The sequence below is a fragment of the Ursus americanus genome, chromosome 4 (assembly GCF_024610735.1).
Source record: "Ursus americanus isolate L20-20 chromosome 4, mUrsAme1.1.p, whole genome shotgun sequence".
Classification (NCBI taxonomy): domain Eukaryota; kingdom Metazoa; phylum Chordata; class Mammalia; order Carnivora; family Ursidae; genus Ursus; species Ursus americanus.
In genome coordinates, this window is record NC_142130.1 from 26448745 (window position 1) to 26473920 (window position 25176).

At 39.1% G+C, this 25176-nt stretch overlaps 1 protein-coding gene across 1 annotated transcript; it reads right to left on the minus strand.

Moving 5' to 3' along the window:
* Nucleotides 1-301: 301 nt before the first annotated feature.
* On the minus strand, nt 302-24822 carry TMEM207 (transmembrane protein 207). The gene is made up of 5 exons (XM_045811219.2): nt 24665-24822; nt 22735-22772; nt 16634-16678; nt 15694-15836; nt 302-6304 (listed from the first exon to the last, which is right to left on the minus strand). Exons 1-5 carry the CDS (start codon nt 24737-24739, stop codon nt 6168-6170), a joined length of 438 nt encoding a protein of 145 aa, XP_045667175.2. The 5' UTR covers nt 24740-24822; the 3' UTR covers nt 302-6167.
* Nucleotides 24823-25176: the final 354 nt, after the last annotated feature.

Genomic DNA, 25176 nt, shown 5'->3' on the forward strand with positions numbered 1-25176 from the left:
TTTCTTCACCCTTTTTAGTGACCATCTCTTATTACTTGAGTGTGTCCCACAGGTGGCTGTCCTTTACATTTGGCAGCTTATCAGAACCTTCCCCAGTAAGGCTTTGGGATCTTGAAGAGATTGTTATCCTGTCCCTCATTCAACTCTCCTGATAGAGCATTGATCTTCTTGGTTTTGTTTTGTTTTGGCCAAGTCTCAGGTGACAAATATTCCCCACTATATCAGGTAAGTGTGCAATCATTCACTGATTGTTTAAAATATGCCCTTAGACTTTCTTCTTTCGTGTCTTTCATTACTCTTCAAAAAAAAAAAAAATAGCTAAATCTGGTAGGCAATTAGTTAGTGGTACCTAAGACTCTATAACATTATAAATTCACCCAGATTTAGATATATAAAAGAAAAAATAATCTGAATTGACCCTTCAGTTTTCATGCAATGGGAAAAATAAAAACTACTTATTAAATATAAAGACAGACATAATGGTATTAATTGCCAGAGAAAAAAATTCTCTTAGTTTTGCTTTTTGCATCCCACGAAATAGGTTTTTCCAAAAAAGAAGCCTTCCCCTAATAAACAAAATAATAAAAATAAGAAACTTGTGTTTATTGATAATTTCAGTGCTTCTGAACAGTACCATTTCTCACCTTATTAATATAAAAATCTTCCATCTTGATTGACATACATTATTTGCTTCATGAATTAGGTAGAGACCGACATAATTTTAGAAGAAAAGTCTAAATGCACAACTTTAAATTACATTTTATCACCAGACGATTCCATTTTGTAAAGGGATATCACTTATTTCCTCTTCCTAGAAATACACTTAGTAAAAATAACAAAGCAATTATACTCTTTTCCAGGATCCAGTATTAAATACGAAAGAAAAAAAATAGCCTGTATAGAGTTATTTTGCACAAAATCACAAAGCAAAATGAATTTAAAAGTAAAAGATTCCTTTGGGATGTATATTATATTTTTCTTTTTTGTTGCTGTTCTGATTTTTTAAAAAAATCACCCTCTGTCGAAAGTAGGGTCTCATAGCCAACACATTTTCATTGTCTCATTTTCTCTTACAGGATCCTGACATATTTCACATTTTGCCTTAGATATAATATTCTGCTGGAGTTACATTTCATTGTCCACATGAATGCTATTCCGTTCTAACCCAACTCTATTTCATTTCCGTGAAAGATACTGAATTTTAAAGTAGTCTTTTATAAAAGTTATGCCCCTAACACAAATGAAACAACTCTGGAACACAAAACTGAAAAGGAAAGGGGAACTTGTGGCCAGGTAGCAAAGAAATAGGCTAGACCTGTGGGGTCGGGGCTGTAGACGGTACCTACCACGTGAGCGTCCTGGAAGGCATTAACCTGCCTTTGTGGGCAACTCAAACTCACTGGTCACATCCTCAGAAGTGAGAGGATATATCAGATTTTCTAGAATCTCTGATGGCGAGTGTCTTACCTGATGCTCAGCTTCATTGTGAGCGATATGAGCGAAGGTAATAGATTTCCTCGTTGCAAACTTGACCATCATTATCATTCCATCCTGCTCAGGTCCGTCAGAAGTCTAATACCAATAGTAACCCGGCTTCATGGTTTCATTAGCCATTAAATCAAATCTAGCATTGGGCTAGAATCATAGGTAGGCTTTCATGCCCTCTGCTGGATGCTCAAAGAAAACGCTGCACTCCTCAACAATTAGAAAAGCCTCATTTAAAAAACGAATGCTCTTTAACATTAGAAGAAAAAACTCAAGTCTTATTAGAATTAAAATCTGAAACACCAGGCTAAATAGAATTTTAACAATTTATTGGTGAACTAAAGATTTTCAGAGATGAGACGACAGAAATGTACAGCTTTATAGTTTTAAATTTCCTTTTTAAATGTTAAAATAATCATATGATCCAAAATAGTCTTATTATTTTCAGTAGTTTTCAGTGGACCATAAAGAGCATCTGCTAGAACTTCTAAGTCTCTGTCTGGAGATCAGAGCAAAGTAGTGGAAACTCTAATATCATTAAAAAATCACACTCAATAAGTTTGGTGGAGAAATACATACAGAATCTTACACAAAAATGAGCATATAATGATCATTTAGTGCATATTTTTTAGAATTAAATGAAAATGTAATCTGGGATATCTGATTAAGACATCCTTGTCGAAAAAGTTTTTATGGAAACAAACTTTTTCTACCAGCCCTACTTACCTGCCAACACCCCCACACTTCCTCTCCCACTCCCCAAAACCAACCAACCAAGCAACCAACCATATGCCAAGCATGCGATTTGGTTGGGCATGTCCTGACACATAAGTTCAAGTCACAAAAACAAATTCCGATCACTTCAACCGTGTTTTCACTAATGTCTTTGGGAAACTCCAGCTGCTGAATCATTAGCCCTGTTTCTGGATGAGCTTGTACTTTTCTAGGTGTTGATTGTATCCACTGCCTGTTCTGTAATTGGAATGAATTTTAACACACATAGCTCATAGGATACGAACAAAAACCCCTTAACATTACTTACTTGAGGTACACTTAATTATAACCCACATTCTTAGATGTTTGTAGCCACTTTTTAAAAAAGATTATTTTAGAGAGAGAAAGAGGGAGCACGCACGCATGCATGCACACATGTTGGGGGCAGGAGCAGAGGGAGAGGAAGAGAATCTCAAGCAGACTCCCTGCTGAGCACAGAGCAAGACTAGGGGCTCCATCTCCCGACCTGGGGATCATGACCTGAGCCAAAATCAAGAGTCCACCACTCAACCAACTGAGCCAACCAGGTGCCCCTTGTAGCCACTTTTGATGTTAGATGATCATTGTGGAAAAATACCTGGAATAGGAATTGAAAGATCAAACTGCCTAGTCTCTAGTTTTGTCTCTCATGCTAATTAGCTATGCATGTTGGGCAAGTCAGTTACCCTTCCAGAACCCAAATTTTCTAATCTGTTAAATGAAGGCAGAGATAGATAGATAGATAGATAGATAGATAGATAGATAGATAGATAGATAGAGGATAGATTTAGAAAGAGAGATTGAGGGAGAATTAAAGTAACACATGTATTTAGTTTTAAAAAGTCAAATAGTACCGTAGGCTCATGATAAAAGCTAGCATATCTCGGCTCTACCCACCCCCCACAGCATTATCTCCAAGTTTATTTCTTGAGGCAATAATTTTCAACTGTTTTAGTGTTTTGCTTCAGATACTAATGACCTAATTTCCAAATGATATACTTAACCATTTTTAAAATTTTTTCTTTTAATTTTAGATATTATTCATTGGCTTCCCACAATCTGATTAGGATTTAGTTTTCTTATTAAATCCTGCCACCTTTCCCTAAATGTACTTCTCCCTCTGCCTAGCTTGTCGACATGACTAATGCCCAGTGTAAAACTCAATACGTATTACTTATATTATTCATAGCTTAACCATTTCAGGGGTGGGGGTTAATCCAACTTCTGTTTTTCTAAATTTGTAATTGCCTTGTCTTTTCAGTTCCTTCACTTTGCATTTACCGATCGTTAATTTATCACCACATTTTTATTACGCATTTTTTCTTAATATCCCTCTTATATCCTACAGCTATTTGTTGTCATGTTCTGACTGGAACTGGCTCTTTGATGGGTTGCTTAATACTGTCTTCCTTTAGATTGCGTTCATCATCCTTTCCAGAGTTCTCTTCACCTCTCCTACCTCTAAATCTTGGGGAATTTCTGCATTGCTACAGCATGAATTTGCTTGATTATTCTCAGTGTTGTCGCTGAAGACACTTAGCCAAGTGGAGAAACTTGAAACCCCAGTGAATTATGATTTATCCATCTGCGTCCATCTCAGATATCTCTGTGTACTAAAATCTTGCTGTTAATTTTCTTTGTCATCTTCTTGCCACTCTCTTTGTTCTTGCGAATTGAAAACATTTTTCCTCTTTTACTGTAATCTTTTCCTCTTTTACCTCAGAAGGGAGGAGATATGTTCAATCTACCATGTATAACTTGAACTTAAGAATAGCTAGGTCACAAAATTATCATGAGAATTAAATCTGAAAGCAGTTTGTATACCCTAAATCCTGCTTACCTACCCGGGATTATTAGAGTATATTAACCCAAGTTTCTCTGGGCTTCTTTCATCAGTGGATACTAATGAGATTATTTTAGCAGCACTAAGCCGTCTGTTCCTGGCTCTTACCCACACTCACTGTCATAAAGACTTACCCCATCAAATCTCATCCATTTATCTTTGGGACTTTCCAGAACTACATAACATGGCTTACACAATTTGTTTGAATACATACTAAGTACCAGACTCCTTTAGACCCTTGGATATAAATTAGTGAATGACACAAAGATCTGTCCTCTCATGGATTTACATTCTAGCAAGGAAAGGTGAACAGATTATAAACAGAATTTAACTATGTAGGAAAGTAGGTGATAAGTGCTATGGAAAAAAACGTATCTAAGATAAAGAGGTGGAAGTGCCAGGGTGGGGACAGGTTGCAATCTAAAGTAGAGTAATTAGGGTGGGTCTCATGAAGAAGGTGACATTGGGACAAAGAATTAAAGGAAGTAAAAGGGTGAAACAATGTTGATATTTGGGGGAAGAGTGTTGTGGGCAAAAGAAACAGCAAGTACTAGGGCCCTAAGGGACAGATGCAGGAAGGTTAACACCTAATTGGTCTGATAACTGTTCCTGGGACAAGTAAGTAAGAGCAGGAGTCATAGGAAAGGACACCTTGGCAGGGTATTGAACCTACAGGGGCCCAGGGCAAGGACTTTAGCATTTCTTCTGAGTGATGTAGAGTGTCATTGGAGTTTAGTTCAGGGACATGGTCCTCTTTGTGTTTTGGAAACATTACTCTAGCTACTGTGTTGGAAATAGAATATATAGAAAGGCAAAGCTGGGAGCAAAAGGACCACTTGAGATGCTATTACAGTCATCCAGGCAAGAACTAGTCCTGAGTGGCTCACACCAGAGATGTAATAAGAACTGTTTAGAATCTAGGCTTACTTTGAAGTTAAGAGCTGAGCCAAGCCATTTTCTGATAATATGGGTATAGGAAATGACACAAAGCAAGGACTCAAGAATGACTCCAAGTTGTTTGGTCTAAGCAACTGGAAAGTTGCTGTTACCATTAACTGAGATAAGGAAAGTTGGGATAAACAAGTTTGGGAAAAGAGTAAGAGATAAATTTGGTCAAGTTCAACTAAAGAGGTATTTTAAATAAACAAGTGGAGATATCAATTGTTTTGTTTGACAAATTTGTCAGCTGAAGACCACTGGGTGTCTAGCATGGATTTCTTCTTCTGCCCCCCCCCCCGCCACCGTGGTCACTGCAAAAATGATGAAAATGTCCCATTGCTACTTCTCTAGTCAGAGTTCTCAATAAGAACATTGATATCTATGCCAAAGGTTATTGTCATGGTTCTCCAAGAAATGCCAAGTCTCCAGGTACCAGAGAAAGGCTGTGGGCTCTTGAGTCCACATCTACCCATACAAAATAGAAGCCTCATCCTTCTCCACACTGTGCCATTACACACGCCCCATAACTTTGGGGTCTCCTTCAGCTTCTATCTACACTTTCTCTCTCCTCAGGCTGAGACAGGCAACTTTTTGAACTAGGACTTTTAATCCTCTTCATTCATCCTTCACCCTTTACCTCTGAGTGCGCCTTGTTCCTACTCTTGCCTTTTACCCTAATTCAAATATTCTCTTTCTGGTTTGGGTCTGGACACATCTGAATCTCCTCTTGGGCCATTGTTAAGTTATGATAATTCTTATTAACTCCATACTAGGAGAAAGGCCGGTGAAAACAGAGCTAATAAGGCAGAGAAAGCTGTGATGCGTACTTGGAGTGGAATCCCAAACTTAATGGAGACCACTTTATGCATTAATTACTGTCCATTTGAGTATTGATGGAGAAACATTCACTTGGTTGGGTAGCACAAAATATAACACAGCAATGATACACTATAGGTTCAGTAATTTACTACTGAAACATCTCCCTGACCAAAATTCTTTCTCTACATTCATTCTTTTGTCTATTTGTCCTTTTTCAGACTATATTAATTGATTTCTGGAAGTTCACACTAAATAAAACAATTGTTCCTACATTTGGTGATTTAGAATTTAAAAAATATTTCTAATGTTTCCAGTTGATGATCCAGAGCTAAAATCTGCTTGATTTCAGAATTTCTTCATATGGAGGTGGTGGGCCTAAAGTGCCAAAACATGGAGCAGGATACAGTTCAGGGTTTTGAGTTTGAAGGTGAATTCCAACACTTGGATTCACAGCCACTTCTGCCCCTGGAAAGAGAAAAACGGGGACTTGTAATCTTTCTAGTCAGCATAAAACAGAGGTACATGAACTGCCTAATAAAATCTGGCATTTCTTGGATCACTGGAGCAACAGAAAATTATTTGTACCCTTGAGAAAAAATTTACAACCATCCTGCTCGCTCCGCAATGATAGCTTAGTATAGCAAGAAAATTTGCTCTCATGAACAGATTATATCATCACTGACTAACCCATCAAGAAGCATTTACAATTTAGCTGCTTAAAGTAGGAGGAATGCCCTTTTCGGTAGGTTGGAAGACAAGATTCCTGTAAATGCTCATGGTATTTTAGCTAATGTTTCCATCATGAGAAATGCAAATTTCAATAGAAATATTTAAATATAATGTTTGAACTTCATTACTTTATATTTATGCTCTGCAAACTACAACTAATGTAATTAATTAAACTTTTCTCTATGATAAATAGTAAAAATGTTAACTTGTGAAAAGTTTGCATCTAAAGTACACACACACAATAAAGGAAAAGCCTGATCAAATTTTAAAAAATCCTTCGAAATCAAAATTTTGACTTTCAGATTATGCACACCATAAGGCACTAAATATCAAAAACAAGCATTTTTTTCCTCAAACTGATCACTTTGAGAAACTATGTATTTATTCCCATAGCTCTTTTGGAAATCTCCTATTAGTATTTCCTTGAAAGACTGTTACTGTTTTTGAGTTACAACAGGAACCAACAGTAATGTTTCATAGCCACAGTCCTCTCACTCAAAAAAAAAATATGTGTATATATATATATATATATATAAACACACACATAAAAATATATATACATATATAAAATATATATATATATATATTTTTTTTTTTTTTTTTCCTACCTTGGTCTTTGGCTGTCTGGGAAATGGTTTGATTGTTTCTTTTCAAAACAATAACAACTATAAATTCTATTAATAACTCTAAATTTACCTTTAAAGAGGAATGCTTGGTTGCTCACTGGGTTAAGCCTCTGACTCTTGGTTTCAGCTCAGGTCAAGATCTCAGGGTCCTAGAATGGAGCCCCTCTAGGGGGTCCCGCACTCAGTGGGGAGTCTACCTGAGATTCTTTCCTCTCCTTCTGCTCCTCCCCCTGCTCACATGTTCTCTCTCTGTCTCTCTCTCAAATAAATAAATAAATAAATCTTTAAAAAAATAGAAATAAATACACCTTTAAAGAAAAATAGGCCCTTGAACTAAATCTAGCTCTGTGACTGTTTTTGTATATTAAATTTAACTGGAACACAGCCATATCATTCATTTACATGTTATCACTTTTGTAAAAAAATTTATTTATTTATTTGACAGAGAGAGAGAGACAGCCAGCGAGAGAGGGAACACAAGCAGGGGGAGTGGGAGAGGAAGAAGCAGGCTCCCAGCAGAGCAGGGAGCCTGATGCGGGGCTTGACATGGGGCTCGATGCGGGGCTTGATCCCAGGACCCCGTGATCATGACCTGAGCTGAAGGCAGATGCTTAACGACTGAGCCACCCAGGCACCCCATACATATTGTCACTTTTTGCACTACAGTGGCAGAGAGGAGTAGCCCCCACAGGGACCAATGGCCTCCAAAACCAAACATATTTCCTATCTGGCCCTTAATAGAAAAAGTTTGCTGACTTCTTCTTGAAGGATTAAGACTGGATACACCAAGGAGATCCCAAAGAAAATAGCACAATTATTAAAACAATTTAAGGAACAGTAAGATGTAAGGCAGTTGCTGCGTCCCTGGAATCCATATGTAGGTTACTCAGAATCGTTATCTTGGAATGGACGATGTTTATTTAGAATCATGAATGTTCATATATTTGTATTTGTATTCACTAGCTGGAAGACCTAAGTATAAAAAACCAAATATTAATATAATCTGTTAAGGGGAGAGAATTTTGAATAGAAGTTTGGTTCAGCATTTTTTTAAGAATTATTTATTTAATTGAATAATCTATTCCTAGGCTATTACATAACATTTCATACGTCAATTTTCTCCTATGCAATAAAAGGATAATGATATTATCTATGTCTGTAAAAACACAGCTAAAGGAATGTAGCTTAAAACAAAACATGGTACAGAGTAATTACTCTTTAATAGCTAATTATTATTATTATTGTAGTAGTAATGGAACTATATTTCAAGAACTCTACTGTATGCTAGGAATATGCATACATTGTCTTTTATTTACAATATTATTTTCTAATTTATCCTATTTTAATGGCTACATAATTATTTGATCATCATTATTAACATCACAACAGAGATTATTAAACAAAATAATTTGTGGAGTTAGAGCCTTTTGCAGTTCGGAAGTTTAGGATGACATGAATTAAGTCTGAGGCACTTGATAAAACAATTAATATGGGCAAAGAGTACTCACCCCAGCCTTTCCCTTCATTGTGGATAGTGGTACTGGGCATTGTCCCTTTCCTAGGTGGACTGCTCCTGGTATATCCAGTACAAAGACAATGGTAATTTAGCTATCACTCTGCCTGGAGCGGTTGATCAGATTGACTTGACACAATTACGAGCTGGAATTTATTTCTACCGCTGCCAGTATCAATATTGTGCTCCTGGCAAGAGGATATTAACAACTGCTCTCTGCCGTAGGAAAGTTTCATGTTACCATCTCACTACAAATTTGGCCATTGCCTTAAGCCTATTATGAAAACCACAGAGCACTTATTTGGTAAACATAACTAAGCCAATGTGTTCAGAAAGCTTTCGTGAAATCAAACATCTATCAGTTCTCAATTTGTTTCAAAGCAGATTTACATGCAATACGAGTATCCCCCACTTTCGGTAAGTTCACATCACTCCACTTCGTTTTCATGAAAGACCTGCATTAGCACCTGTTTTTGCTAACCGAAAGACAATCGAAGAGGATTTTGCTTTTACAAAATCGGATGAAAAGCGTCCGGCGTTCCCTATCTGTGTTGCGGTGAGCCATTACAGAGGCAGCGTGCACCTGAGCGCGAGAGCGGCCCCGCCCAGCTCCTTCCCGGAGCTAAGGTGGGCATCTGGGCATCAAGCCTCCGTGGCTTTGAAGGGCGTCTGCGAGCATCTATCTGTGCTTTACCTCGACTTACTTTGTCCTCCAATAGCAAGATGTGTGATAAGGAATCCGAAAAGCCCTAGAGAGGTTATTTTTGAGGCCTGGGACCAGTCAAAAATTTTTCTATATAAATTAATGGTAATTGGTTCTCCACTTTCTGCCATTGCAGCTGATGAGAGGCTTGCTTTCGGATAGCGGGGAAGCCTGTATCCTAGGACTGGCGTGGGGGAGGTGAGAAGACGTTATTTTTATCTTTTGACAAATTAACAACCTGGAAGAACTCAGTTCAAATGCCTGCAAAAATTCTGTAGTTTTGACGGAACTGTTGGCAAAGGGATGAGTTTGTTATTTAATTTTGTAAAACTAATATACTCACTGCTGAGTTTTTAGAGCCGGAGTTCAGATTTCCCACATCATTAAGATCAGTCCAATAGACCTGCCTGTTTGAACAGGCCCCTTTCACCTCTTTCTTTTCTTTTTGTTTCTTTATCTCATTCCTTCCTCTTCTATGGGAGTGGTTAACAGAGCCTGAATATAAGTCGCAGTTCTACCACGCGTTAACTTTAATTTCTAAGTGCCTGGTTTCCCTCATCTTTGGCCAAATTTGTAGTGAGGTGGTAACATGAAATTTTCCTACCGCAGAGAGCAGTTTTAATATCCTCTTGCCAGGAGCACAAATGAACCCCTCATAGCATTGTAGGGAAGAAAAAATGAGACTAGAGATGTCAGGGGTTAGCAACACAGCATGGCACATGGGAAGTGCTCAATGAATGTGACCTGTTATTACTATCATGGCCTGGAGGGGAAATATGCAAATGAAATTCTCCCTCTTTCCTTACCTAAAACGAGTCCCAGAACTTTACCTAAAGAACATAAAGTATGGAGAAGTAACACTCAGAAACGATCCTAAAATAAGATAGGATCCGGGAGAGGGGTGGGAGAAAGGAGCTGGCATGCGAAGCCTGCTATTTCTCTGTCCCTGTTCACCCCTCCTTCCCCTGCCCGATTCAGAGCCCTCACATTTCATCATTGGTGAAAGATTAGTATTTCTATTTATCCTGAAGTAAGAAAAAGGGAAGATTATCTCTGAAATTGCAGAAGAAATGGGGCCAGGAAGATTGGATCTCTAAAAGGCAGCATTATCAGGGAGATCAGCCCCCAAGATGAGTGGTCCCAGGAGGGGTCTCTCCGTGGGCACTCACCTCGCTGGCTTCTTAGGAATGGCATGGGACCTGTTGCTGCCCTGCTGGGGCTAACAGGACCCAGCTCTGATCTTCCTAGGATGGAAAAGGAGTCAATGTAGATTTTACGGTAATTTATTATTTTTAGTAAGGAATATGGACAGATAATGGTGGGGCTCTCTCCTCTATTTTTCTCAAATTCTGTCTTCTAATCAACATTAGATTGTTTTTTCTGTCTCAAGCCTTTTGTCCTCACCTACCAGACCTTCTGTCCCAGACCTTTTGTCTCACCTACCAGACCCCAAACTTTTTTCTTTTCGTTATCCTTAAATGTCTTTTCTCATAAATAAGAGTTTTATTCAGCTTCACAACCTTATTTTCAATGAAAGCTTATTTTCAGCAAATCAACAAAATGTTTTTTATTTATAGCTAACTTTGCAACTCCTTTGCCATTACTTATTTTTTTTCAAATAGATTTAAGATATAAACAAAACCATTAAACTAACAAACTCAAAACTTTTTCAAGTCACTTGTATTTTCTACTTATTCATGCTGTCTCCCAGTCCTGGATTTTACAAAGTGAGGGCATTGATTCTGATTTGGGGTACAGATGGGTATGGAGAATTTTGATGCTGTTCTTTTCCCGCCTTTACTAAAAATTTGCATACAGTCCTTTAAAAAGTCACTTTCTTTGGCCCAGTGTGTTGTCTCCATTTATATGTTTGAGGAGGGGGAAATACCCCGCAAATTTCCTGTTTTCTGTGGACTTCTCAGATAAAACGGATCCCAAAAGCATAGGTAAGGTAAGGTAGGCCCATAAAAACATTGAAACAAGAAATGTTTGCCCCTAACACAGGTGCTGAGTTATTCTAGAACTGTTAGAGTCTGATGGCTGGGAGAAGGGGCCAGAGGTCTCAGAGACCACTTCACAGGCAACCCCTTCAGGAAGAAGTAGGGCACTGAACAGGTCCTTTCTGGGGTACTGCAGGGATGCTAAGGGAAAACTGGATACAGGAGATGAGTTAGAGGTGGGGAGGGGGCAGAGTGATAAAGGAAGAAGGGACTATCTAGGAGGCCCCCAAGGCTGGATTCAGGAAGAGGAGGTGGGACTGAGGCAGAAAAAAGTAACATTACTTTAGGATTTGTATAAAATAAATAGTTATTCATTTCATTCCTTATAATACCTCCAATCTCCAACTGTAGATTCCTTCTTCTCTTGCTCTTCATCCTTCCCCTTTCCCTCCACCTTCCTGACTTCTTTCTGGTCTCCCTCCTTTCCTCTTCTCTAGCAGTAACCCCTCTTCCTCCTTACCCTCCATGGGGGTATTGGAGGGATTCTTTTTCCCTTTTTGGTGTATGAAGAGCTTCATTGTGACATGCTATGGACATGGAAACATAGATCCCATGAGAGGGGAAGGAAGACTGAGAAATCTGAGCACTGGATCAGCAGAGACTGCGAAAAGGAATGACTACTGGCCCATGAGATGCAACTGGGACCTGGGTGTTTGTGTAAGGTTCCCAAGGACCTTTCCCAGACAGAAATCTCATCATGCGTTGGATGTGTTGGGCTGGCAAGGCCTTTCTTACACACCATTGGTGAGGATCCCAAACCAAATGTTCACTTTTCTCTCTTGAATATTTCTAATCAAGATAATTGACAACCTGAGCCATAATAATATTGCCTGGTATTGCTAGTGGGAGCTATTTTCTATTTTATGTATTTTAACAGCAGTAAAATTCAGTCCATCCCAGTTTCCCATATTCCAACAAAATTGTCCTCTTGGCTCATCACGTGAGGGCAACTTCCATGGGATCCTGAGAGTCAATCCTTGGACCCACAGGTCAGAAAAGCAGAGCTATTTCAAATAATAGATTCAGCAAATAGTGGCAATAGCATAAAATAATTTTTGAAGAAATAAAATAAAGGTCTAGGAAGAACCCCAAGGTTAATAAAGCATATCTGGTCTCTCCATTAAAATGCTTTAAATGACCCATTCTACATTCTGTGTTCAGGAGGGAATGTCCTATTTTCCCCTTTGTGCCCAAAGGATGGCAGGGAGTCCAGAAACCTTATTTCATATTCTTTTTTTTTTTATTTTAAGATTTTATTTATTTAGTTGACAGAGGGAGAGGCAGCGAGAGAGGGAACACAAGCAAGGGGAATGGGAGAGAGAGAAGCAGGCTCCCTGCTGAGCAGGGAGCCAGAAGCAGGGCTGGATCCCAGAATGCTGAGATCATGACCTGAGCCAAAGGCAGAGCCACCCAGGTGCCCCCTTATTTCATATTCTAATGTCACCAGTGTCTTTCAAATGAGTTCTCATTGTCTTCTCCCCTCTGAACTGTGACCATGCGGAAGACCCTGAGGTACAACCCCACAACCTGCAGGGTGGGTGGGTGTGAATCTGGCAGTGACTGGACTCAACTCGAAGCTATGAGCACATATTTTTGAGGTGCTGTGGAGAGTTTGGCTCTTACCGCCCCTGTGGCCATAAAAAGATCCTGTCATGGTTTCCTCACTTCCCTTTTGGAGAAAAGCTCCTTTTACAGAAATATTAGGCAGGAAGAATCATTTGTCAGGAGAAATTAAAGTATAATGGGGATCCAGTGGGGAAAAGAAATCCAGTCTCGGTCCGGCTTTCAGACTGCCTTAAAATATGGACTCCCTGGAATTTACTTCCAGAAATTGCTAGTCAGGAAGATATCACTAAAGATCACAGAGAATACCATTCCTCAATTACTCTGTTGTATTTTGTCTGGAAGGGGAAAAAAAAACCAGGAATGCCAGGAAGCACAACTCTGGGAGACACATCCACATCAAAGACCATGTAATGGCTGTTCTCGGTCTGTACCACTCTTCTGAGCCTCCCTGAGAAAGGGTGGGAGATGCGTCATGGGTGGAATAACCTGACACCCAACGAGGCAAGGGGAAAAAAACAAAACAAAACAAATAGGAATGGGCAACTGAGCCTCTGGTCCTAAGATGGAAAGCAAGAAAAAAGTTTTGTAATATAACTTAAGCTGGGGGAGAGCTTCGATGTTTCTTGAGCAAAACAAGATTCAGAGCGATGCCAGTGGAATTAGGAAGGAACCTATAGTATGAGAAAGGGCATGGGGATTCTGGAGAGCAATCCTTACCTTTGAGGAATCACCCAGTGGAAATGCCAGCAGGTTTGAGATACAAGGCTGCACTTAGAGTAAGGGGTGAGGAGACTAAACCATGAGTGCCCTGCCCAAATTGTCACTGGCTCCCTACCCTCAATATGGACAATTTGAAGTCTATTAGTTGACTCGCAGCAAAGATCTATGTGGTATATCCAGCATATGTGGTATATCCAGCATAGGGAGACAAGTAGATAGCATCCTCTGACAGGAATAATAGCCACTTTTCCAGGTTGGTATTTAACAATTAGAAATAATATCTGAGAAGCCCCTAATCTCGTGCCTAACACTTGGTAGATGTGAAATAAATTGTGACTATATTTTTTAAAATAATTTCCAAGTATATTCTTTTCCTGTCCACAATGACTTCCGGGTAATATAGAGAATGTGATTCTAATGCCCTGCCTTTGGTATGATTACACACGGATTATTGCAGTCATCTATCAGGCTTGACACCTTCTCTCCCAGTCATACCTGTTCAGGCAAGTTCAGGCAAATTCAAAAGCATATGTATAAATCACCATGCAGGAAATATAAAAACTTCAGATAAATGGGGATATAACTGTGCCACATACACTGCCTTAGAAACAGTAACAGTATAACTGGATAGCTTACTTACAATTAAGAAGTTTTTAGAAATTCAAGATAATCTAGTTAAAGAGTCTTCTTCAGAGTAAGTAAAGGGCTAAGAAGACCAGAGTAGATTTTCCTCCTTAGAAACTCAAGTCAAGTTGGAGGAATCATAATTACATTTATTTGTTAAATACCTCAAGTTAAATAAATAAAAATAGACCAATGTGACCATGTTGATTCCTTTGGCTAATACAATTTATTAGAATGTCAGTGACCCTATTTTCTCCTATGCTCAATAGAAAGTGTTCGATTTTAGGAGAAAGATTATTTTTTCATTGGAGACTTTAATTATCCTTCCACAAGTAACCATTTCTCAAATTGACATGTGTTTCTTCTGTTAAATAATGACTTTTTAAAAAGCCAATAGTAAATATAATCACTAAATCTTAGAGTACCAAGTTTTGATATTTACACATTTAAGCTTATTTTTACCCCACTTTTTATTTAGCTGTTAGTTTTCCCAGGGCATGCCCTACTCCATCTATTGAAAATCTTCTGTTGGCCCAAGTTCCTGAAGGGCAGCTGTTAATCTCTACCAAGCCCTCTTGAGGCCACTACGTATGGTGTGCAAGACAGTACCTTAGAGGGAAAGTTTCGGAACAGATGGTCTGGTTGAGAACAATGCTTAACACAAAGAAATAATCTATGATCTGTGATCTCCTGGAAATCAGGAAGTGATAATTTTGTTACTTACAGCTAAGGTTGGCAGTTACAAATAACTCTAAAACCTGGCTTTCCTCCATTGCTTATTCTTTAATGTAGACTAGAAAATAACAGGATGGGCGTGGTTTTGGGGGTGGGGGTTAGAAGCAGGCGGGATCCGGGTGCTGCCTGTGTGTCTGGGGAGAAGTGACATGAATATCGACATCCACCTGCCCAAGTCCAAGTATCTCAGGCTGTGCATTGGTAGCAGACAATCTGGAGAGCATGGTTCAATGTTACTGTAGGTGAGTGAGGCATGGAGAACTTGGACTATGAACACCGGGGTCGGATAGTCTGATATCAAAGGCTCAGAGAGGTTCTTATGTACCTTATGCCCTACCACTCACTTGGTGACCAGCCCTGTATATCTCTTCTCTTTTACATGTTGACTGAACAAAATGTTGGGGTTCGATCCCCATACTCAGCTATGGGTCATTTCCCTAAGACACATGTTTTTCTTTTGAGGTCTCCTTTCTTCTGAAGTTTTCTGACCTAGACTCTCCCCATGGCATGCCTTTGGGTCTCCAATAAACTATGTCTTGTTCTCAGTTCACAAATCTGCTTTCCAGAGGTTAGTTTTTCAATTCACCACAAACCATTAGGTTTCAAACAGGAAGTCTAGAAGTGTGCAGACAGCTCACCATAAATGGTATCCAAGTCTCCAACAGCAAAAACAGCCATAGTGCGTCTTGGGGAACCAATTCGGCGTCTCCTCAGCCAGCACTGGAGGCAGAAGAACACGACTCCACAGAGAAAAGCCACCAGGAAAATCAGCAGCAAGAACCTGATGCCAGAAGAAGAGTGAGGTGGAGCGTGCAAGGAGGTTAAGAACTCCTGCTACTTTCTGGAAAGTAGGTAAGAGCTCCATGAGACAGGATGCAAGAAATCTGTGAGGCCAAACTCCTTAAGCAATCCCCCACCACCACTCATACATTCTCACGAAACCTGGAATGTTTGCTGCGCTAAGAGTGGGTCGATCTTGCCAGGTGCTGATGATCATTTCCTCTGGAAATTGGAGAGTTGTTCCAAGGAGCAGTTCCTTTGTCTCTTCATTCATTCATCCATTAGTCCTACCTTTCAGCCAGCCACCCATGTATTCAAGTAGTATTTAAGCAACTGAACAGATTTTAGATGTTGGGTGGGGTTGGAGATTTAAGGGTAGATGAGATAGAAGCTAACCACCTAATTGAGAGAACTAATAACGTTTAGTTTAAAAAATACAGAAGTCACGCTATAGGGGGTGTCTAATGACTGTCTTATAATTTCTGAAAGACTAGCTTGTAAAAGGCAGCAGTCTTATTTGGAAGGCTTCTAAGACTTTTGAAATCATTCAGGGAGATTTCAAAAGAAAGAACAACTATTTTACTGTTAAATTTCTTTAATTTGGGAATAAACTATTATTCCTAAAAACAGTTAAGTTCCCTGTCACGGGAAGTACATGAGTAAACACTAGCCAATAATCAGAAAGTGATGTTTCCACATACATTACATGACCCCTGAAATTTCCTTGACTGTATGATTTTATGTGCCATTTCAATTATTTGGGAAATGGGTTTTATAACAAACTGAGGATGTTCTTACCAGATAAACCAGCCATTTGTGTATTGATCTTTGTAGTTTATACACCTGGTGGTAAAAGAAGAAGAGTTAATACTGGACCTCTAGATGGCCAAAGCCTATTCTCTTGGACTGTAATATTTGCTCTGACCATACCTATTTCCCCAGAATGATCATGTACTCACTGCACACTACCCTCCTGCACAAAGAAGCAAATGTTTATAGTATGCCCCCGTCATCCGGGACACTGAGGATACAGGCAAATGTGCAACTGTCCCATGTAGATATTTGCACTGTCATAGGTTTGATTTTAGAGCTACAAAGACAGCTCTGTATTGAGAAGGTGGTGACTAACTTCTCAGGGCTAACATGTCACAGATATTAGGTATGAGGTTTCTTTAGAATGCAGATTCACCAGGGAAGGTTTATAATCTCCGTTAACCTTTAATATCTTCGTAGAGAGTAGCAAGGCTGCAGACCTGGTTAGAGGAAGAAGTTGGGGAAAGGGGAAATGAATGAAAGTGGCCACACGTGCCATTGACCAAGGAGTGAGAAGTTGATATCTTCATTTGGGACCGTAAAACCATTGGTGTGTCCAGGCATAACGTAATCATTTCTGGGATAAGTTTTAAAAAGTTTCCTCACACGAAAACAAAATTCACAGTGTGATTTTCAGGAGGTTAACTCCCTAGGTGTAGACACTTCCGGGCTGTTCCTTGCGAAGGTTGTCACTATGGCACACCCAGGGCACGTAGGTTTGCTGATGGACTTTTTTCATACTTGGGTTCAGGGGCCATTGTTGAAGTATTCTGGACACCTGTTCATCACAGCCCGATAAGCTTGTGCGTTGGAGCTGTACTTAATCATGGCGACTTCAGCCTTGGTTAAAATAACACTCCGTACTTTTCAGCTTGAGAACACTCATAACTGTCAGCTAATTTATTGCTCCCAGCATCTCCAAGGAGGCAGTGTGTCATGTTTATCATTATCCTAGTAAAAAGTGACTTTTTAACATATGTGAAGTGTCAACGTAAACATTTTACCCCAAACATTTAAGAGGAAAGTTAATCACCCAGCGAACAAGTTTTTCGTTTTTTGTGTTGGAGGCTTTGTGTGTGAGTGTGTGTGTGTGTGTGTGTGTGTGTGTGTGTGTGTGTATTCACCTAAAGACACAGGTACAAATGGCTGGGGAAAAAATGGCAGTCGAAGTATAACTTTAAAAACATCCTAAGACAAGAAATCATCGATAAAGAGTTTTAAAAATAATGACACACCCTTATAAAGGAATGTTATCCAGTCATCAAAAAGAATGTTGATTCATATTTATCATCAAAAGCCATGTGAAGTAAATAATGAAGAGGGCTCAGTTCTACTTTGTATATTCTTTTACATAAATACAATGTTTTCACTAAATAGGTATTTTACAGTAGTATACTCATATACACCGAGGTACTAACAATGGTTACTGCCCTTACAGTTGGTATCATGAGGCTCTTTATCTTCTCCACACTTCCGTATTGTTTGAATATATAATACGTCACTTTGATGGTCATAAAAATTTTAAACATTATATTAAAAAATATAATTGGTGATGGGTAGTAAGGAGGGCACGTATTGCATGGTGCACTGGGTGTTATACGCAACTAATGAATCATCGAACTTTACATCAAAAACCAGGGATGTGCTGTATGGTGACTAACATAATATAATAAAAAAACATTAAAATAAAAAAAAATTTATATAAATCTTAAACATATAGTATCCCACCTTAGACACAGAGAAATGTCCTTGGTGCCCTAGCCCAATAAAAGAGCAGACGTTTCCTATTTGGGATCTTGGAATGTAAGGGCATGATGCGGATTGCTTCAGCTCCCTCCATTACAAATCTCTGCCTACCCTCTCTACATTTAAAAATAGACCATATCCGTATCAAAATGTCGATTTTAAAGATTAACTACCTCAATTTGTTTCTCAGTTCTTTAATTTTTAAGACACTCAGTATTTTTTTTTTTTTTTTGCCAGTGATAACAATTATCCAAATTGACTTATTTCACTTTCTCTTTCCGATCCTGTGCACTCCCTGGTGGAGTTTCTCATATGCAATAACTACAATTGTCAAGAAGGAGTTAGCTGGACAAATGCAAAGTGATCGTGTAATTTCCAAATTGCAGGCACCTTTGGGATCATTTAATTCACTCAGGAATGGAAACACTCTACAGCTGAAACCTAGAGTAGCAAAGTTGGGGCAATCGCTAGCTGGCCAAAGAATTTAAACCAGATGACAAGTCGTCGTCGTCTTCTTCTTCTTCTTCTTCTTCTTCTTCTTCTTCTTCTTCTTCTTCTTCTTTTTTTAAAGATTTTATTTCTTTATTTGACAGAGAGAGACAACCAGTGAGAGAGGGAACACAAGCAGGGGGAGTGGGAGAGGAAGAAGCAGGCTCCTAGCAGAGAAGCCTGATGTGGGCTTGATCCCGGGACCCTGGGATCACGCCCTGAGCCGAAGGCAGACGCTTAACGACTGTGCCACCCAGGCGCCCCAGGTGACAAGTCTTCTGACTCAGTGTGCTTGCCTCACTCCCCACCGTTATTTCCATGTCTTTCACAAGATCAATTTTTAATGATTTTTTTTTAATTCTTTTTTCTTTTCTTTTAAGTAGGACTCCACGCCCAACGTGGGGCTTGAACTCACAACCCTGAGGTCAGGAGTCACATGCTCTACCGACTGAGCCAGCCAGGTGCTCCTTAAACAGATCTTTATAAAAATCTTAAAAAAGCAGTATCTGAACAATAGCAATATCCTAATTGCTCGAATTTCAGATGCAAAATGTTCAGTGTAGGAAAAGTTACATTTTTTTAAAATGAAGTTATTCCTCAAAGATTTATATATGATTGGTCAAATGGGGATGATGACAAAAATGAAAACCTTTCAGGAGAAATGAGAACCATGATGCTTAAGGAAGACATTCCCGACCATCAGAATTCTGTGGAAATGGTCGCTGAAGGACTTTCTCTGACTCCACTGGAAGACTACTGCCCTCCTTACTTGGATACTGTGGAAATGATTCTTCCTCTACAGGGATGATTAGCCTAGTTGACCTTTATTTTTCTTCTCAGTGCTGAGATCCTGTGGACCTAAGGCTAACTACAAATTCCATAATTTGATAAATTCAAGAAGAAAACTGCAGAATTGTGCCAGTGGTTCCTTTGCTAGGATCGCCCAGAACTCCTGTGCAGGCATTCTTCTAAACCAGTTATGTAACTTCAAGGGGAATTCAGATTCACAATGCTATGAGGTAAGATCACATTATTATAATCCTCATTGCACAATTGGGAAAATTCAGGCATGAAGTAGCTTGCCCAAGATAACAAAGCTGCAAGTGGTCGAGTCGGGCTTCACACCCAAATGGTCTGGCTGTGGAGTCTGTGTCTTTTACCACCATGCAGCCCCACCGCTGGGAACCGTAAAAGCCAGCTCTGGCCTCCCATTACTGTGGGGAGTACTGCCTGAATGCATTCAATGTCCTGTGTTCCAAAATGCTTTAAAAAATATTAGAAATACAAAAAGTAATAGAAATGAGAGCATGGAGGGTATCACACCAAGAGAATAAGCCAAGAGTGAGATCAGTTTTTAAACTGAATATAGTAAACCCCATATGTAGAATTTAACCCAACTCGAGATCTAGCTTAAGCTTTCTAGTAGTTAATAGGAGGAGAGAGAGATTTGGTTATATAGTATCCTCTAAAATTAACAAAATCATGCAGCATTACTCACCAGATGCACAACTATTTCTGGAGTAGACACCAGAGAAGAATTCAAACTATGGGGCTTTACGAAGAGGATACTGTTGGCAATGGGGACACTGTTTTTCATATGCTCTTAGAATAAATCCAATAACAAATTTCATGGATTTTTTTTAAATCATTCCTTAACGTAGGCTAAAGGGCAATTTATCTATAATAGTCTGGGAGAGAGATGGGTGTTATAGCATATCACCCAGGGACTGGTGGCTTGACCTAATTAACCCGGGGTCAGTTGTATAGTACCTAGAAGAATAGATGAACCAGGCATTTCACCCAGTGTATACTTTCATTTGCTACTGGACATGCAATATGGCTTGATAGTGCAAAATTGTAATACCTAATAGTTGGACAGCAGCACGAATAGCATACATGTATGCGTGGTACACATGCGTACTTTGTAGTATAAAATTCTGATTCACAGGTTAGTCCTGGGTCCAAATCCACGCTCTGCTTTTTACTTGCTTACTCTTGAACAAAATGCTTAACTTCCTCAAGCCAGGTAAGAAAGTGACATATTCAGAATCTATTAATGCAATTAATTCACAGAATCCTGTGTGTGTATGATCATATTTATGGTTTGTATGTTACCCTACTTAGGCACATACATGCACACCAGTGTACTTGCTTATTTGGGGAGGGAGAAGGATTAGGGATGTAATGGGGAGGCTCTATCTTGTTTTTTTCATATACTTAATTACGTAAAGTATTTAAATTTCATACAAAGACAGCCTAGCCATGCATTGTTCATACTAATGAAATGTTGTCATAAAAATAAACTGAATAGTTTAGATCAGACAAAATAGTTTGGGTTTGAAAACAATTATAAATAGAACTAATCATCTCTTGAATACCTTGTAGTGGCATAAGATTTGGGATAGCATCTATCTTCAGTACAAATACTTACCTCATACCACCTCTCTGCAATACCAGCTACTCTCTTGCCTTCTGTTTTTATTTTCTGCTAGTTGGCATTTTATTTGAGGTGGTCTCTTCCTTTCATTCAAAAACAATGGTATTAATGACAAACACAACAGACACTTACATGCAAAGTGAGGTAGCTAAAAAAAGTGTCCTTAAGTATAGTTGAAGCCCTACATTAATTTGCTGCTGTCTTTCTTTGAGTCTCAATTTCTTTACCTGAAAAGGAGACTAGTAGCCTCAGTGACTGGGAAGCCAGCTTATCAAGGTCCTCTATAGCATATTTTCCTGTCCTATTGATCAAAGAATTAGATTCAATATTTATGGTCATATTGATTGAAGAATTAGATTCAACATTTATGATCCTTTCCAATTATGAATTTCTGTATTCTATTATTCTGGATCAAAGAGAGAAGATGATTGGGCAGGATGAGGCAGCCAAGAGGTCCAGAGTTAGGTAAATACATTGGTCATCAAAAACTGCATCATGTCACAAACACCAGAAGACAGAAAACGGACTCTAAAATCAATGCAAAGAGAGCAATGGAGAACCATGCAAAAGCTGGAAAAACAGCACAGACTCAACGAACGGGTGATCAATAATGAGGTGACCCACCAAAGCAGGTGAATAGTTCAGGGCCAACGAAGCCATCCCACATAGCATGGCCTCTTCATCTGGAGGCAGTGCCCAGGCCATGAGACCCTGGCCTTGAGGGTAACAGATAATAATAATTGAAAACAGTCAGCTAGCCGTCAGGGCCGCACCCAGGAGAAGACCGTGTTTGGCACACATGTTTATTGACACTTGCACTAAAGTCACAGTGCATTACAGCTCTCATCAGTCATCAGCAGCATTATTAAAGGCACCTTCTCCCCATCTCCGAATAGAATTCTGGGAACCATTACGTCTACGGCCCCAAAAGTGAGAAAATTGAGTCAATTATTCACGTAACTTATATCAAAAGCACTTTGAAATGTACTCATAATACCGGTGAGAATCTTTGTCAGTTTGCTTATGTTTGAAACTGAATAGCCAGAAAATGGCGGCCCACCTTCCCTGCGACTTACGAGTGGGGGTGCAGCCGGAGAGGACATCCTGATGCTTTCATGAACCTGAAGAACCCTTGACAGCACAATGGTGGAGAATGCAGTAAGCAAAAATACCTAGAAATCAATGAGGCCCCTTATATTTACCAAAGCTAATTATAATGGAAGTGCATCTTTTTCCTGCTTTTAGAAAAATTGAGCCATTTGCGTTTAAAAACAATTTGCTGTTACTTTTCTTGCATGATTGTAATCATCATTCGAGACTCATTTGGGGCTTCTCAAATGAATTGAGCCTTTTTTTATTCTTCGAATGTTGAAAATGCTAAATAAAAACATGGAGCCTCTTGCTATTTACTTACATTTCATTTTCTTCACATGGTGGGTCCGAGAGCACCAACTGAAACACATGTTTAGAACAATAAAATCCAAACATCTCATCAGTCTAATCCTTTAATACAAACAGCGCTTGTTTGAGACAATGTGGGTTTATATCATTTCGTTTGTTTTTTTAATTAAAAGCTCCGTTGCAGAGTCTATTATCGGTGCACAGAATTTTAATTGAAAAAAAAAAAAATCCCCTGGTAGATTCTCTAGCTCGGCCGTGACAGGAGACATACATTGTGAGCCGGATTCTTATCCGACACACCCGTGGAGATGGATGTGAAATGCCTTTTGTTCTTTCTATAGTCAGATTTTGCTTGCTCTAAAGACCTTTCTTGCGCCTTGCATTTTTTCTTTGTTTTCACATTTTAGCCAGAGGAAGAAAGTTCATTATTTGTGGAGTATTATTTTCACACAAAGAAATCAAGTTCCCCACGTGAAAACAGAAGTCCATCCCATTAGCATTAATGGGTGTTAAATATATGCATGAAGGAGTGACTTTAACTAGCTCTAAGGGGAAGGTCGATTTAAAATTACATGACATTCCTGTTGAGATTTACATTTCTCTCTTTATCAAAGAAGAGAGAAAAAGTAATAACCTTGATTGCTTTGTTTTAAAATACCCAAACCGTCAGCATTTCAATATAATTATCCTAGTTCTCTGTGTTGAGCCTTACAGATTATAATAACACATCACAGAGGAAAGAAAATACTCTGTTCTGGAGGTTTTGTTTGTAAGTTTGTTTTTCCCTTGAACTGAGACTCTTTCCATGCCCAATGAAAAAATCTTTACATGTCATTTATATGTAGTCCTTAAGCTTGGGTTAATGAGATCAGTGAACTATTTATTTTTCTGGAGTATATCATGCAAATAGGAATACAAGTAAGAAGTTACAAAATTTAAAATGATAAGCTTGGGGATTTTTGTGAGATACGTCTTTTTTTCCCCTTTAATCCCGAATGCATCCTTTTCAGCACCTTATATTTACTCCACCAAGTTTATCTGGGCAAAGAGATTTGTGGAGCTGCAGATGGAGCCATGAATTGGCCATCAGAGAGCATGGTAATGAACAATTTATAAGCACAGAAAATGAGTTGCGCTCTCTTTTGCGAGAAGGCTGCAAATAGATTTGCATACTAACTGAGAGGAAAATGAACATTCAGATTTTGTCCATAAAGAAAGTTTATTTATGAATAGATGAAATCATTTGAGATCCAGCTTAACAGATAAACAAATAAAGTCTGCATTTCACTTTCAAGTCACTCCCTAATCTTCTTGTGTGCTGCACCCTACCTAGCAAGGAGTCCACGGTCTCCCCTTATTCCCACCTCACTGCCAATGTATTAGCTGATGGACTTCAGGGTTATCATGAAATGACGCACAAGACTGAAATCGTTCAGATACGTTGCATTCAGGTAACACAGATACAGATACAGAGATGCAGGCTTTAGTCCGGATGAGAGGCTAAAGCAGAGGAACCAAAATAAACTCTAAGATGGTTCTGTCTACATTGTTCTGCATTGAAAAACGGGCAAGCCTCAAGTACAGTTACAGGCAACAGTAAACGTGTCTTAAATTAATCCTGCCACAGCATTTTGATATATCAGTAGCATTTTTTATTTAAAAAAAAATGTACAGCCAACCAAAGCTAAGCAAAGATTACATTGTGTCGTGTTATTTCAATAGCAATAGAACTAATAAAGAAGAAATAAGACTAATGACATGGACCATTTCGTCTTCTGTATTTCTGACCAATAAATATAAGAAGTCATAAGATGCTGGTAACACTTTCTTAAAGGAAATCTTTTAAATGTGAGAATAGTTAAGTTACTGAAAGAACAAATCTAGAACAAATCAGGTTCTTAGAGTACCTCTGAAAATCTTTTCCGAGAAACAGAAACAGTTACCTGGAATAGTGGAAAACACGAGATTCCTGCTTTTGAGATCACTGAGGTAAAACTAAAAGGTCTGGATCTCAACATACTTAAGGAACAAGCTGCTTGAAGCTAGTGGTTGGCCTTCCGTGTTGATCTCCCTCTTTCCCTAGAACCTACCAGCCTCTAAGTTATGCTTCCCCCCAGAGTGCTCATTAATGATGTTCCTTGTGACTGGTAATGTACATGCTGGGGGGCAGGCTTGTTGGGTGCGTGCTCGCAGGTACTCAGAGTTCAAGGAATTTCAGAGTAAGGTCAGAACCCTGGTACTGTTTGTCAAGCCCTTAGAAACAAGGGTTATACATGCTGACCTGCAGAGCTAGCTGGCTGCTTAAATAACTCTGGACATTCAAGAGCATGTTTTATTCCTGGACGTTTCTGGGATTTATACAGAATCTGGTACTTAGAACATTTAATTTTCTTCCCTTTGTGGTCCTTTTAGCTCTTCTTTTCCTACACATCATTTTCAGTCCCAGGTCTAACTC

Bases quoted from the DNA above. Each gene is read 5' to 3' on its own strand.
- TMEM207 (XM_045811219.2), bottom strand. From the start codon at position 24,739: ATGTTGAGATCCAGACCTTTTAGTTTTACCTCAGTGATCTCAAAAGCA. The intron at 22,773-24,664 runs GTAACTGTTTCT...CATGTGTTTCAG, and splicing joins CGTGTTTTCCACTATTCCAG to TTGGTGCTCTCGGACCCACC. The intron at 15,837-16,633 runs GTAAGAACATCC...TTCTGGCATCAG, and splicing joins ACAAATGGCTGGTTTATCTG to GTTCTTGCTGCTGATTTTCC.